This window comes from Lissotriton helveticus, chromosome 7, assembly GCF_964261635.1.
Source record: "Lissotriton helveticus chromosome 7, aLisHel1.1, whole genome shotgun sequence".
Classification (NCBI taxonomy): Eukaryota; Metazoa; Chordata; class Amphibia; order Caudata; family Salamandridae; genus Lissotriton; species Lissotriton helveticus.
The window spans coordinates 1,547,117,715-1,547,133,535 of record NC_136068.1 but is presented as its reverse complement, the minus strand read 5'-3'; the positions used below and the strand labels follow the sequence as shown (position 1 = coordinate 1,547,133,535).

General features: G+C 50.2%; 2 protein-coding genes across 6 annotated transcripts in view; one reads left to right on the top strand and one right to left on the bottom strand.

Annotated features, from left to right (window-relative positions):
• The window catches only part of TFPT (TCF3 fusion partner), a 536,610-nt gene that overhangs the window by 279,989 nt on the left and 240,800 nt on the right, over window positions 1-15,821 (bottom strand). The gene's annotated exons all lie outside the window — the stretch shown is intronic.
• The window catches only part of PRPF31 (pre-mRNA processing factor 31), a 205,509-nt gene that overhangs the window by 82,284 nt on the left and 107,404 nt on the right, over window positions 1-15,821 (top strand). For all 5 annotated transcript variants that reach the window (XM_078655005.1, XM_078655009.1, XM_078655007.1 and 2 more), the window contains one exon: window positions 279-376. In XM_078655005.1, the coding sequence (XP_078511131.1) occupies window positions 279-376 (98 nt within the window). The remainder of the gene's footprint in view (window positions 1-278; window positions 377-15,821) is intronic.

Here is a 15,821-nt window from a genome sequence, read left to right as displayed (position 1 = left end):
GTGCCTTACCGCTATAAGCAATGAAATTGATAAGATAAACTGAAGAACCCACAAAAAGGCTAGGTTAAATAATGTTTCCTTTCAGAGAATACTCTCCCGTGCAGGCATTGGTAAGGTGGCTTCTTTTTCCTTTTCTGAGCAAGTTTAAGATCTGCAACTGGACAGTGTAAATTAAAGTGCTCTATAGAAAATAAACCATGATCAGGATTTTTTTTAATGTAATTATTTTGATGAACATGAAGAGAATGTTTTTTCTTAACATTCTACTTTCTCCATAGATATAATTCATAAGTTCATTCGGGATAAGTATTCCAAGAGGTTTCCTGAATTGGAGTCTTTGGTCCCCAATGCCCTGGATTACATTCGAACTGTGAAGGTAAGGGTATACCTTCTCCTCGTCTTGAATGTGAGAGATGGGCAAGATAATGTTCAGTGTTACCTGGCCAGGTTAGCATGGGAGTGCACTATGACCCTGCTCGCAGGCAGGTTGCTCCCCACGCTGCTGCACGGTTCTGCATGCATTGTTTTTGCCTAATCTTGTATTTTTCCCCTGTGCCTAACTTGCTTTCTTGCCCAGACTTGTTTTTATTCCCCTGTGCCTGTATTTGCTTTCTGGCCCAGACTTGTTTTCATTCCCCTGTGCCTGTACTTGCTCTCTTGCCCAGACTTGTTTTTATTCCTCTGTGCCTGTACTTGTTTTCTTGCCTAAACTTGTTTTTCCTTCCTGTGCCCAGTTCTCCCGCGGCCCCCGCCCGCTTTTCCCGCCGCTGCGGCCCCGCCCACCTGCAATCCCATTCGCCACCCCGCTCCCACCTCCCATCTGCTCCTCCCTCCCACATTCCCTCATATGGAAGCCGCGACGCGGCCGCATAGCGGACGCGCTCAGCGGGGGCGCCGCTGGCGCACTTAAGGCAAGCCCGTCCGCGCCTTTACCGCGCCCAGCGCCAGAACCCCTGGCCCCCGCGCCCCCCACTGCACCGACCCAAACTCCGCTACGACGCAGACTCCCTCCACGCTCTTAACACCGGCCGAAACCAACGCTGCAACCAGGCCGCCCCGAAACACACCCACGGACCCTTCTCCTGCCGCAGCTGCAGATTCACCTGCGACAGAACCATTAAACCACCAAGAACCAGACCCAACCACCTCCGCTGCATACTCCTCAACACCCGCTCCGCACGCAAACACGCCATCGAGCTCTGGGACCTGCTCGACACCACAGGCCCGGACGTAGCCTTCCTGACCGAGATGTGGTGGAACGCCGTAGCCATCCCAGACGGATACAAGATCACCCGCAGGGACCGCGCCAACGGCATAGGAGGAGAAATAGCCATCGTCCACAAGTCCACCCTCAAGGTCACCACCCACGCAGACGACTCCCTTACACCGCCGAACACCTGCACTTCCGGATCCACACCGACACCAACACCACCCTCCGAGGAACTCTTATCTACAGACCCCCCAGATCCCGGGCCCGCTTCAGCGACTCCATCGCCGACCTCGCCAGCACCCACGCACTCACATCCACGGACTACATCCTCCTCGGGGACCTGAACTTCCACCTCGGGAACGACGACGACGCCAACTCCTCCACGCTGATCGCCAACCTCGGCCTCACACAAGTAGTCACCGCGCCCACCCACGCCGCCGGCCACACGCTGGACGCCATCTTCTCCACATGCACCCATGTCACCTTCGACCACACAACCGAACCCCACTGGACCGACCACCTCTGCATTCACTTCACCTTCAAAAAACCAACCACGCACCATCGCACCCAACAGCTGTCTCGCCGCTGCTGGAGCAAAGTAACCGAAGATCAGCTGATCACCGCCCTCTCCAAGAACCCACCCACCAACCCAGACGCCGCAGCCCACAACCTCAGACAGTGGATCAACGACTGTGCCAATACCCTCGCCCCACTGAAGAAACCCTCCAACAACCACGCCAGCAAGAGAGCCACCTGGTTCACCGACTATCTCCTGGCCTCTAAGCGCGCACGCCGGAAACTGGAGAAGAAATGGCTCCACGAACGCACACTGGACAACTACGCAGCCCTTAAGGATGCCACCCGCAGACACCACCACCTCCTCAGATCAGCCAAGAGATCCTCCTTCAAAGACCGCCTGGATAACAACGCACACGACAGCAAAGAGCTCTTCCGCATTGTAAAAGAACTCCAACCCCCCCGCCATCCCGCCCTCACAGGAACTGTGCAACTCACTGGCCATCTTCTTCCGCTGCAAGATCGCCGACATCCACGAAAGCTTCAACACCACGACTGACCCGACCACGGCAGACTCCACCCCTCTCCCGAACACCAACCGCCTGACCTCCTGGTCCAGCGACGTCGAGACACACAAGGTCATAAACTCCATCCACTCAGGATAACCGACAGACCCGTGCCCACACCACATATTTAACAAGGCAGACGCAGCCATCTCACCCCAACTACGGAAGATCATCAACATCTCCTTCGAAACGGCGACATTCCCGGAAAGCTGGAAGCACGCCGAAATCAACGCCCTCCTCAAAAAGCCCAAGGCGGACCCCAAGGACCTCGCGAACTTCCGGCCCATCTCCCTGCTCCCGTTCCCGGCGAAGGTCATCAAGAAAATAGTCAACATGCAACTGGCCCGCCACCTCGAAGACAACAACATCCTGGACCCATCCCAATCCGGTTTCAGACGAAACCACAGCACCGAGACAGCCCTCATCGCCGCCACAGACATCAGGCACCACAGCAAAACATCTGCCCTCATCCTCCTGGACCTCTCGGCCGCCTTCGACACGGTCTGCCATCGCACTCTAAAAACACGCATCCAAGAAGCCGGTATCCAAGAGAAGGCCCTCGACTGGACCACATCCTTCCTCTCCGACAGGTCCCAGAGCGTCTGCCTCCCACCTTTCCGATCCGAAGCCACCGACATCTGCGGCGTCCCCCAGGGCTCCTCCCTCAGCCCGACGCTGTTCAACATCTACATGACCCCCCTCGCACAAGGGGCCCGCCACCACAACCTCAACATCTCCTACGCTGACGACACTCAGCTCATCCTCTCCCTCACCAAGGACCCACGCACCGCCAAAACCAACATCCACGACGGAATGATGGCCATCGCCGACTGGATGAGGAGCAGCCGTCTGAAACTGAACTCGGACAAGACTGAGGTCTTCATCCTCGGACCCAACCCCTCAGCCTGGGACGATTCCTGCTGGCCAACCACTCTAGGGACAGCACCGACACCCACCGACCACGCACGCAATCTTGGATTCATCCTCGACTCCTCCCTCTCCATGTCCAAACAGGTCAACGCCGTCTGCTCCTCCTGCTACAACACCCTCTGCATGCACCGCAGGATCTACAAGTGGATCCTGACCGAAACAAGAAGAACGGTGACACAGGCCCTCGTCAGCAGCAGGCTGGGCTATGGCAACACACTCTACGCCGGAATCAACACCTACGACCAATACAGCGCATCCAAAATGCCTCCGCCTGACTGATCATCAACGTTCCCCGCCGCAGCCACATCACCCCCCACCTGAGAAACCTACACTGGCTCCCCGTCGACAAGAGGATCACCTTCAAACTCCTCACCCACGCACACAAAGCCCTCCACAACGCCGGACCATCCTACCTGAACAGCAGACTCCGCTTCCACACCCCTCGCCGCCAGCTCCGCTCCGCCAGCCTCGCCCTTGCCGCCGTCCCCCGCATCCAACAAACAACCTCAGGTGTCAGATCATTCTCCTACCTCGCCGCCAAGGCCTGGAACACCCTTCCTACCCACCTACGGCAGACCGAAGACCTACTCGCCTTCAGAAGACTCCTCAAGACCTGGCTCTTCGAACAGTAGCGAAGCTTCCGCCCCCCAAGCACCCCCCCCCCCCCCCCCCCCGAGCGTCTGGAGACCCTCAGGGGTAAATAGCGCGCTCTACAAATAGATTGATTGATTGCACTGTGGTTATTTCTTTAAGGGAGAGCAGTCGTAGGAGCATGTAGCAGGATCCAACCTTATCCAGTCTTTGACAAATATGTTGGCCAAGGTTATCTTTTTGCCATGTTAATCCATTTTTACCTTTCCTTCAGGATCCATTTTTTACGCCTATTTATGTGACTGAAATATTCTAGTGTATTAAGATGGCAACTCATGATATTAAGTAGATGGCTAATGCCATGTACAGCGTAGGGCATTTTGGCTGTCTTTGCCTGATTTGCTAATTTGTTCCTTTTGAATGTGATTGTCTCTTAAAGTGAGATAATAATGGATTCTAGGGGTTTAATGTGTCTCCATAACTTGGTACAATTACTGGGTGAATTGAGCTGATGCTTCAGTGATGTTACTTGCATTTTAATGGAGTGTAAGAGTATTTTGACCATGAATATCTTCTGTCATCTTTGTGTCTATCAAGATAATTCCCTCCCTCAAATAATAACTTAATCCAGTAACTAACTATAACCTCTGTGATAAAACACTAGGAAGGAACATTTTCATCTAATCTGCCTGAACCTACCCCCAGAGTGGGTAGTTTTACTAAATGGGGTATCTAGTGCCTGTGACTTCCCTTTCTCCTTTAGAGTTTAGGAGAGCGAATGATGGAAAGCAATCTTCTAGAGGAAGGGGTGTTGTGCAGCGGCCAGGGAGGCTGGCTCTGGAACACTTGGGCTCCCGGTTCGATCGCCGGCAGCAGGTCAGCTCAGCACCATGTGACTCTGGGCAATAGCTCGCTTAATTTTCCCGACGGCCCCCAGGGCCTTCACGCCCTCGGGTAATTGGACACGCTTTACAAATACTGGATTTCAAGTTTTTTTCGCTCCATCCTGCGATCCTTGCCAGAGTGATTTCTGATGTAACTTTGCATATCATGCCTCTGGCAGCTACATTGATTACCATCCTGAATGTTGTATATCCTGTATGTTTATGCTTTCACTTACTGCCACTTTTAAGTCTCAGCTTGTTGGCATCTAACGTTTATCTTGCAAAGTCTTCTCCTTTGGTCTCCTATCACTTTGATTTCCATTTTATCCAGCACGATTTCCAAAATTTCCAATTGTTTCGCCTCCTCGCTCTCCTCATCGACCGTCTTCGTGGACCCCTTTCTCTAGTGATGCAATGTGTCTCTCCTTAACTCCCCACTTAAATTGTAGAACAGTCAGATATGCCCACTTGTACCTTATTTAGTTGGCATTTTACATACTATTGGGCAGCAATTGTCCTGTTTGGCCCTGCAATTTGGTTTACCTTAAGATTCTCTCTGTGTGGGTAAGAAGAAATTTTAACTCGCACATCTATTTTACTGTCATGTGTATTTGCACATTTCCTTCCAATCCTGTGCCCTTTTTCCATGTTCTGAAATGAGCTACTCTCTTTCAAAACTGTTGAAAGAAATCGGCTACGTGCTCCTCTGGGTTCTTTCTCATTGTCCTTTCTTGTTACAATACTTTATTATCCCTTTGCATCTATTCTCAATATCCTTACATTTCTCAAACTTGTTAGTGATTACAGGGTTGAGATCATTACTCTTCAGTTAATTTTCTGGCAGTATTTGTACCAGCTTCTACTTTGTTTCTATTCTATTGTAGATATTTTGCATATCTTTAAGTTCATTGATGTCTTTGCTACTATCACTATGCAACTGGTTCAACCTTTCTACCAAGACTGTCAAATTACTTTTTAAAATCTGCTAGGATTTCCATCCGCTCCTCCTTTAGTGAGGCCTTGCATTATATTCTCAATCTTATTGTGCTCTGTTGCCGTAAAAATTAAATGCCTGTACATTTAAAAAGTCTGCAGTGGCAGCATGAAAGGGCCACTTTCAAGGTGGTGGAAGAAGGGGAAGCCGGGAGAGGTGGTGGAGTGATTTGGGAAGGTGGATGAAGGCTCCAATACAGAGTGACTGGTAAGGGGGAGATCAGGTTTAACCCAGTACATAATACACAAGTAAACGTTGTGAAGCTAATTAATTGTTCGAGGCATGTGGGCTGCTAAATTCATATCTATTGCATAGATCGCCGCCTAGTGTTGGGTCCGGATGATTGCACATTGTTGTCCTGGAAGAGTCTTCGAAGTATCACGAGATAGGTGGCTCCTCCCCTGGACTACAGTGCGCATGGGCATCGACTCCATCCCCAGATTGTTTTTTTCCGCCATTGGGTTCGGATGTGATTTCGACGTCTCCTGTTCGGAATCGATAAAACAATTTCTTTTAAGGCCAAAAGGCCTTCCTTACTTCGTCGGTATTGTTCGCGTTCGGTCTCGTGTGTACTCCAACTCTTCGAGTCGGATATCTGAGGAGTCGGGCCCTGTCGACGCAGCAAGACTCCGACGACACTGCGATGGAACGAAGTCCGTTCAAGTTCTGCCCCGTGTGCGGTTCGAAGTACCCACACATCGACGTGCATCCTGTATGCAACAAGTGCCTGTCGCCGGACCACAACGAGGCCAACTGTATGGCCTGTTCCAAATTCAGGTCAAAGAAGACGCTCAAGCTTCGGCGCGTGGCGCGCCTCGAGGCCCAGCGATCGGCACCGGCGCCTGTCGACATCTTCGTAGACCCCGAAGCAGAGAACAAGAGCTTCACCTGCAGATCTCACCCGCATCGGCGGAGGGCCAGGACCTAGACGAATACGTCGAAGAGGTAGGGGACGACGAGGAAGCTTATGGGGCCGTGGAAGATAGCTCGGAGGAAGAGCTATGCCCCCTACGTACAATTACTAAGGCTCAGGTCACGGGATCGCCACACGGCCTTACCCACGACCCTACACCTCAATCCTCGGCCTGCCTTCTGGCCCGGCTACGGACATACTAGGGGAGCCTCCATTACCTAAATCGAAACCGAAACTAAAAACATCGGAATCGAAAACAACAAAGATGGCCGACACACCATCGAAACCGAAGACTTCTGCGACTCCATCGGCGCCGTCGTCCTCGGAGACTTCGAAGTCGAAGAAGGCTGTCTAACAGGCTACCGTACCAAAAGGGGTCAAGGAGCCAAGCTCGAAGAAGGTCGTCGAGCAAAGCGGTCGTGTCGAAGTCAAGGAAGACTGTCGAAACGCCTTCAGCCACGACTACCGCACCAACAGGCAAACGGGCAGTCAAACCGAAGTCCGCGAAGGGCACCGAGCCAAAGTCTGGAGCCCCGACACAAAAAGAAAAAGCTGTCGATCCGAAGCCTGCGGCGTCGACGCCTAAACCCGTAGCAGGGGGCCGGAGTGCGGTCGTCGAGGGAGAGTCTGCGTCTCTGGCGACCAAAGAAAAATCGTCGACGCTCGGATCTTCCCCTGTAGGTGGACCGAGGTCATCGGTCGGATCGACAAAGCCATCCGCTTCTTTTACTAAGCAGGTAGCAGACTCACTTAAGCGGATACGGGAAAAGGGGTTGACGTCGGAGCCGAAAACGCCCTCGGTACCACAGTCGATAGCCCCACCGAAGAAGACTTCGACGCCGTTACTTTATACTCTACCGCCGAAGGTGGCGCCGAAAGCCTTTGCACCCCGATCGGTGCCAAGGGACACAGAAGGGTTGGGGAAAACGCTACAAAGTGAACGTTCCGATCGGCAACCTTCACTGGAAGAGCAGTCGGAACATTATATCAACGCCGACACGGGCAGATTAACACTCCACAAGAGGAAAATTACTTCCAAGCCTGTGGAGTCGTTTGTGATACCTCTAAAGAAGAAGAGGCCAGCGCCAGAAGCACCAGAACTCGTTGAACCCATCCCTCAAAGACCTAGGAGGAGTCCAACACCTTCACCCACTTGCTCAGATGGAGATGAGGGTGAACAGGATGAAGAGTATAACTTTCCAGACAATACTGACCCTGATGAGCAGCAGGACTCATGGGTGGACTCTGGTGATCAGGGGGACCAACAAGTGGTACATGACCCACAGGTTTTTGGTGTGAAAACTTCTCCAACGGAAGACTCTGCGGCATTTAATGCCTTAATTGAAAGGGCGGCTACAAACCATAAGGTGGACCTGCATGCCGACCCTGTGGAAGTTGACTTTTTGTTTGACACTTTCTCTGCATCAGAGAAGACTGTGAAAGACTTCCTATGCTCAAAGGGGTTCTCAAGCATGCCACAGACATTTTCAAGGAACCCACGAGAGCTAGGGTGGTAAACCCCCGGATAGAAAAGAAATACAGACCGGCACCCGGAGACCCAACTTATATACGGGGCCAGTTGCCTCTGGACTCTTTGGTGGTTTCAAATGCCCGCAAAAGGGCGAATTCACAAACCACAGGTGAAGCTCCTCCCCCAGACAAGGAGTCAAAAGTGCTGGAGGCATCGGGGAAAAGGGTGGCAGCGCAAGCAGCCAACATCTGGCGCATAGCTAACACACAAGCCCTGTTGGCTAGGTATGATAGGGCACACTATGACACTTTAGAGCAGCTATTACAACACCTTCCAGACAAGTTTAAAGAAGAAGCTGAGATGCTAATACAGGAGGGCAAGCTCATTTCCAACGCTGCAATCAAATGCGCGCTCGATGTTGCAGATACTGCGGCACGAGCGATAAACACTAGTGTGATGTTGATGCGTCAAGCATGGCTCTGCATCTCAGGGTTCAAGCCAGAGATCCAGACAACCATCCTCAACCAGCCCGTTAACCCAGACAGACTGTTTGGCCCAGAGGTTGACACCACCCTTGAGAAGATCAAAAAAGATACTGAGACAGCTAAATCCATGGGTGCGCTTCAGTCTCAGCAATTCAGAGGGAACACTTTTCGTCGCTCAAGTTCACGGGGTGTTACCAGAGGACACTTGGCACAGCAGACGCAGTTCAATAGAGGAGGCGCACAGTCCTCCTACCCCAAACAGGGTAGAGGAGGTTACAGACGAAACTGCGCCAGAGGCAGAGGCAACAACAGTTCCCGTTCCTCTGCTGCCAACAAACAGTGACTCTCTGTCACTGCCCCCGACCATCTAACACCCGTCGGGGGGAGACTCCAACAGTTCCTGCCAGTCTGGAAGTCCATCACCACAGACAGGTGGGTAAGGAAACGTATCCAGTTCGGCTATTGTCTGGAGTTAACGTCCACTCCACCCAACATACCCCCAAGACAACGTCCTATGTCAGCAGAGCACTTGCACTTATTGCAGCAGGAAGTCCTTGTAATGCTGCAAAAAGGCGCAATAGAGCTCGTGCCGGTGGAGGAAGAAGGCACAGGGGTTTATTCCCTGTACTTCTTAATCCCAAAGAAGGACGGCTCGCTCAGACCCATTCTGGACCTACGCCCCCTCGACCTGTACATACTCTCAGAACACTTTCACATGTTAACACTACAGCAGGTTCTTCCGTTGTTAAACCAGGGAGACTTCCTCGCAACCTTGGACCTCAAGGATGCTTATTTTCACATACCACTCCACCCATCCCACAGAAAGTACCTCAGGTTCACAATACAAAACAGGCATTACCAGTTCAAGGTCCTACCCTTCGGAGTGACCACTGCCCCCAGAGTGTTCACAAAGTGTCTGGCGACCGTGGCAGCGCACCTCAGGAGACAAAACATACAGGTCTACCCTTACCTGGACGACTGGCTCGTTCAAGCCAAGTCGGCACAGCAGTGCGCCGCACACATGTCCCACACCATTCACCTCCTTCACAGTCTGGGGTTTTCGTTAAACTATCCAAAGTCGCACCTCCTGCCAGCCCATGTGCGGCAGTATCTGGGCGCGACAATAAATACTCTGACTGCTACAGCTCAGCCGAACCCAGCGAGAATCGACAACATAGTCGCTCATCCGGAGGTTCAGACCGCAACACTCACTCCCAGCGAGTGTGTTCATGCAGTTGATAGGCATGATGGCCTCCTGCATCTTCATAGTCCCGCACGCGAGATTGCATATGCGTCCGCTCCAAGAATGCTTGGCGAATCAGTGGACACAGGCTCAAGGACAGTTAAAAGACCTAGTGTTGGTGACTGGTCGGGCATACATCTCTCTGCATTGGTGGAAACCACACAACCTTTGCAAGGGCCGACCGTTCCAAGAGCCTGTGCCACAGATCATCCTGACGACTGACGCTTCTCTCCAGGGTTGGGGAGCTCATGTGCTCCACTACACGGTGCAGGGACTATGGACGACACAGCAAAGGAAGATGCACATCAACTATCTAGAGTTGATGGCAATCTTCATGGCACTCAAATCCTTCAAGGTACATCTGTGCAACAAAGTCATGTTGATCCGGACGGACAACATGACAGCCATGTACTACATCCAGAAGCAGGGAGGTACGCACTCTCCACAGCTGTCTCATCTGGCTCAGAGCATGTGGAAGTGGGCCATTCAGAGGAACATCTTCCTCATGGCGGAACACCTTCCGGGCGAGGACAATCAGATGGCGGATCTGCTCAGCAGGTACAGCCATCAAATGCACGAGTGGGAGATACATCCATCAGTACTCCACCCGTACTTCCAGCAGTGGGGTCATCCAGAGATCGACCTGTTTGCCACAAGGGAAAACGCAAAATGCCAAAGCTTTGCCGCCAGGTTCCCTCACCCACAATCGCAGGGCAATGCGATATGGATGAACTGGTCAGGCAGATTTGCGTACGCTTTTCCCCCAGCACCTCTCATCCCGCTGGTGGCAAGAAAGCTAAAACAACACTCGCTGACGCTCATCCTGGTTGCTCCAACGTGGGCACGCCAACCTTGGTACACCACGTTTCTAGAACTCTCCGTGGTACCGCATCAAAGGTTGCGTCTCACACCCAGGCTCTTGACGCAGAACCATGGCGACATTCAGCATCCGGATCCGCAACAGCTCAATCTGGCGATCTGGCTCCTGAAGTCTTAGAGTTTGGCTACCTTAACCTGCCTCCGGAATGCATGGACATAATCAGGGAGGCAAGGAAGCCCACTACCAGAGCTTGCTATGCTGCAAAATGGAAGCGGTTTGTCATTTACTGTACAGAACATCACATAAACCCGCTAGATGCATCTATTCCTAACATCATCTGTTATTTGTTACATCTTTACAAATGCAATCTAGCGTACGCTTCCATTCGGATACACTTATCCGCCATAGCGGCTTATCTCCAGAACAGGCAGCATCTCTCTGTTTTCAGGGTGCCTGCCATTAAAGCCTTCCTGGAAGGTCTGAAACTAGTCATTCCTCCCAGAACCCCACCAGCTCCTGTGTGGAATCTCAATGTGGTTCTCACTAGGCTGATGGGCCCACCTTTTGAGCCTCTACATTCATGTGAGATTCAGTTCTTAACATGGAAAGTGGCTTTCCTCATTGCGATTACATCTCTCAGACGTGTTAGTGAGCTACAGGCGCTCGCAATACAAGAGCCATTTATGCAAATTCACGCAAACCGGGTCGTGCTCCGCACTAACCCCAAGTTCCTTCCAAAGGTGGTGTCACACTTTCATGTCAATCAGACAATTGAACTGCCCGCATTCTTTCCAAAACCGGAAACAGTAGCAGAAAGAATGCTCCATACGCTGGACGTCAAAAGGGCACTGATGTACTACATTGACAGAACACAGCAATTTAGAAAGACACAGCAACTTTTTGTTGCCTTCTCAGCCCAGCACAAAGGCAACCCAATTTCCAAGGCAGGAATAGCCAGGTGGATCGTTAAATGTATTCAGATTTGTTATCAGAAAGCTAAACGCACTTTAACGGTCCCCCCCCCCCAGAGCACACTCCACACGCAAGTTGGGGGCCTCCATGGCTTTCCTGGGGAACATTCCTTTGGTAGACATTTGCAGAGCAGCCACGTGGTGAACACCACACACGTTTACCAAACATTACTGTGTAGATGTGCATTCCAAGTAGCAGGCAGCTGTAGGACAGGCTGTTCTCAAAACTCTTTTTCAGACTTTTGCAGCTGGCACGGGCGGCCGCCGTTAATGGAGGGACTGCTATGTATTCTATGCAATAGATATGAATTTAGCAGCCCACATGCCTCGAACTGAATATGCTACTTACCAGTATGCATCTGTTCTTGGCATGTAGGGCTGCTAACATTCATATCGCCCACCCTCCTCCCCGGTGCCCGTAGCGGCTGCAGATTATTTCTTGCATTCAATCATTAGCATGGACATCAGTTACACTATTTCACTCCATCTCTGACACAATGGCTAAAAACAATCTGGGGATGGAGTCGATGCCCATGCGCACTGTAGTCCAGGGGAGGAGCCACCTATCTCGTGATACTTCGAAGACTCTTCCAGGACAACAATGTGCAATCATCCGGACCCAACACTAGGCGGCGATCTATGCAATAGATATGAATGTTAGCAGCCCTACATGCCAAGAACAGATGCATACTGGTAAGTAGCATATTCAAAATCTTACATCATGAGGGTCCATAGGCGGACCTGTATTGTATGTGTGAAACAAATTGCAACACTAAAGCTATTAGACTGATAACCATTAAAAGATAAACACCAAGTAATCAGAAATCAACAAGGTAGAGTTAGGATAATAACATAAACGTGTAATATTATTTTAGCTTCAAAGTTGCTCTGTACACTGGCTGCATCAAGCTAAGTTGCTTGATAGTTCAGAGCACCTTCTAGATACATGTACTCACAAACCGATGCAGGACAATACACAGACGGGGCTCCAATTGTTTTATCCTGAACATAAACACAACCTTGAAACTGCCTCATGGTGACGTTCACGCTGCTTCTTCCTATCCAAATCCTGAGCAGCTGGGTCGATGACCATCTATAGGCACATCGTGTTTGTACAGCAACCTCTTGAGAGCCCATGTCAGATAACAGCCAGAAAGCAGTGAAGAAAAGCACCTCATTTGATCAGGAAGATGTGTAACTGAATGTAAGGAGACCGCAAAGGGACTAGCAACAGAAGGGCAACAACATTGCCCTGATTGACGAGAGACTAGTGAAACCATGAGTATTGGGTATCAGTACAGCAGGGAATGACTGCTCTTAAACAGTAGCAGTGCAGGATTAGATAATGATCCCGAGAGTGTATGTATAAAGGTTTTAAGGAGGTAGTGGTGCCTATTGTGGCTGTTAGACAGTAGTCGAGTGTTTGCGTTGCAGGGAGCAATAGTCCTTGTGCAAGCTGATTCAAATGCAACTGAAAGCAGGCAGTGGTGCTCCTTTTTCTTTGACCCAGGTACTAGTTTGTTATTGTGTAGCAGTGAGATGAAAGTAAATTGATGTGAGGCCTGGCAATCATTTCCTAAAATGTTATCCTTTTGTACTTTGGCTACTCGGGTGATATTGAGTGAGTACTTGCAAGTAACTTGGGCCTATTCCCTTTTTTGTGTGTTTCAATTCTTTTTACTGCTGTAGTACTTCATGAGACTTTGCTTTGCTGCTTTCTGGCATCTAAAATAATTGATTCCTCATTTTGCAGAATACAGTCTGGACCTGGAGAGCAATTGAAAGTGGGAGTGTTACTTTTCCTTTTTAGATTCTATCCCAAGTAATCTTTTGTAGACTCATCCAAAAAATGCATATTACTTTATTAAACTGTAGTGGCAAATATTACAATTGTCGCCCCTTTAAGTGAATAATCTGGTTACCATGGAGAAGTTAGTAGGAAAGTACTGGCTTGCAGGGGCTAAAGTATTGCGATCTGTAATTTTAAACTGCATAAGCCTGCCTAAAGTATATTCCTCCGAGATTACACCGCATCACACTCCTGGGATTGAGCGCGGCATTGCTTCAATTGCCTGAGGGGGTTTTACTTCTCAGGGGAGACTTCAATGCACTGCTTTCGCCAGAATTGGAAAGACATTCTAGATCCCATGTTACACACTGGTACCCAACACTGTCCAATTTTGTCACGGCCCTTGGCCTAGCAGATACCTGTTGCACACATCATCAGACAGATCGCCAATACACCTTCCTCTCCGGTGTTGACCTGAGCCTCTCTAGACTAGAATAGACTATTTTTACACTGGTTGCTCACCTTGCAAAGGTGGCTGAGGTCACACTCGACCAGAGGACTCTCGGACCATTCCCTGGTGTGGTTAGAATTATGTGAACTCTCCAATACCACTCGTGGACCTTTGGCCCATCAACGCCTGGTATCTCCAAGATACCAAATTTGTTGAAAAGTTAGATCACGCCACGTCCAATTATTTCGAACTCTATGAGCGGTTGGTGGCCTCCAACTTAACACTCTGAGAAGCTTATAATGCATTTATACGGGGAACGGCTTACTCCCAGATAGTGGGGCAACACCGAGACCAAGAAAAAAATTACTTCTCACACTAGAGAACGAAATACAGGCATTAGAGAGGGAAGGAGTTAACACCGTAAATGAAGATCCGATACATACTCTTCGTCCCTGCCCAAAAAAAAATAGAGATTTAATGGAACATTGGGAAAACAACTCACACATTCTGTCCCAACGGTGCATATACAAGGTGGGCAACAAAACAGGGAAACTGCCAGCTTGGCTCAAGAAAAGCGAGCGGGCGCGTGAGGTTGGGTACCCCAAATAGTGACGGAGAAACTATATCCGACCCTCAGGGGGTATCGGAGGAATTTGCAAAATACTATGAACAACTCTACTCTCCCACTACACAATGGTCCATTGAAGAGATCCACAACTTTCTCAGACATTAAGCTACCGACCCTCCTGAAAGAACACCGGGACTATCTAGAAGCAGAACTGAGTTGTGTGAGAGCGCAGGCGATACGAGCGCTGAACTCTGGCTAGGCGATTGGGCCTGTACAAACGCCTGGCATAGAGGTTAGCGCCCCATTTGCTTCACATGTGGAGGGAGGCGAGAAACGAGCATTTACTTTCACCAGATCAGCGCCTAGCTACGATAGTTGTCATTCACAAGGCTGGGAAACCGACTGAGAGATGCACCTCATATCGCTCCATCTCCCTTCTTAATGAGGAGGGTATGGTCCTTGCCAAGCTGCTGTCGACTAGGTTACACAAGGTCATAACTACTCTAGTTCATTCAGATCTGTCTGGCTTTATGCCTAACAGAGGAACACGTTTCAACATGCGCAGATTGTATGGAGTGATGGCAGGGTCCAGAAACAACAGTATCCAACATGGGTTTGACAATGGATGCCTACATGGCATTTGATGCTCTCGAATGGACATATAAGTCTGGACTAAACGTTTTAGGTTGGATGCGACTGCTATACACGGCCCAGATCAAGGTAAATAGTAAAACATCCCTTAGCTTCCCTCTGGGTAGAGAGATCAGGCAAGCCTTCCCTCTTCCCCCTTCCCTAATATTCGCGCTAGCGCTGGAGCCCCTAGCAGCATGGGTTCAACAAGAGCCGATTTGTAAGGGGAGTCACATGGGGAGAATCATAGGAAGAGCGCATATCATAATATGCGGATGATATACCTTTCTATATGTCCAACCCCCGCCACGATTACCCGCCTTACACACATTCTTCGCACCTTCGGTCAGTACTGGGGCAAATCCCTCATGCACCTCATAACAGGTGCTATGCCCACACTACCTAGAAGTGTGGAGCTACCTTTGTCAGTGGGACATTTTAAATACTTAGGACTTCACGTCGCCATGGATCCGGCCCTTTTTTACTACCTAAATTTAGCCCCCCAATACTGGAACGCTTTAAGGCAGATGTGGAACATTGGAAAACTTTGCCGCTCTCATTATTTGGGTGGGCGGTGATGTTCAAAATGATGACACTACCCCGAATGCTTTATATTTTGCAGAATACCCCTCATCAAGTGCCAGATAACTTCTGTCAATCCAGTGAATCTCTTCTCTGTTCGCTGTTGTGGAAATCTGGCATGCCACGGACTGCTCTTTCTGAGTTAGTACGTGTAGTATATGATGGAGGTATTGGCCTTCCAGACACCAGGAAGTATTACTGGGCAGC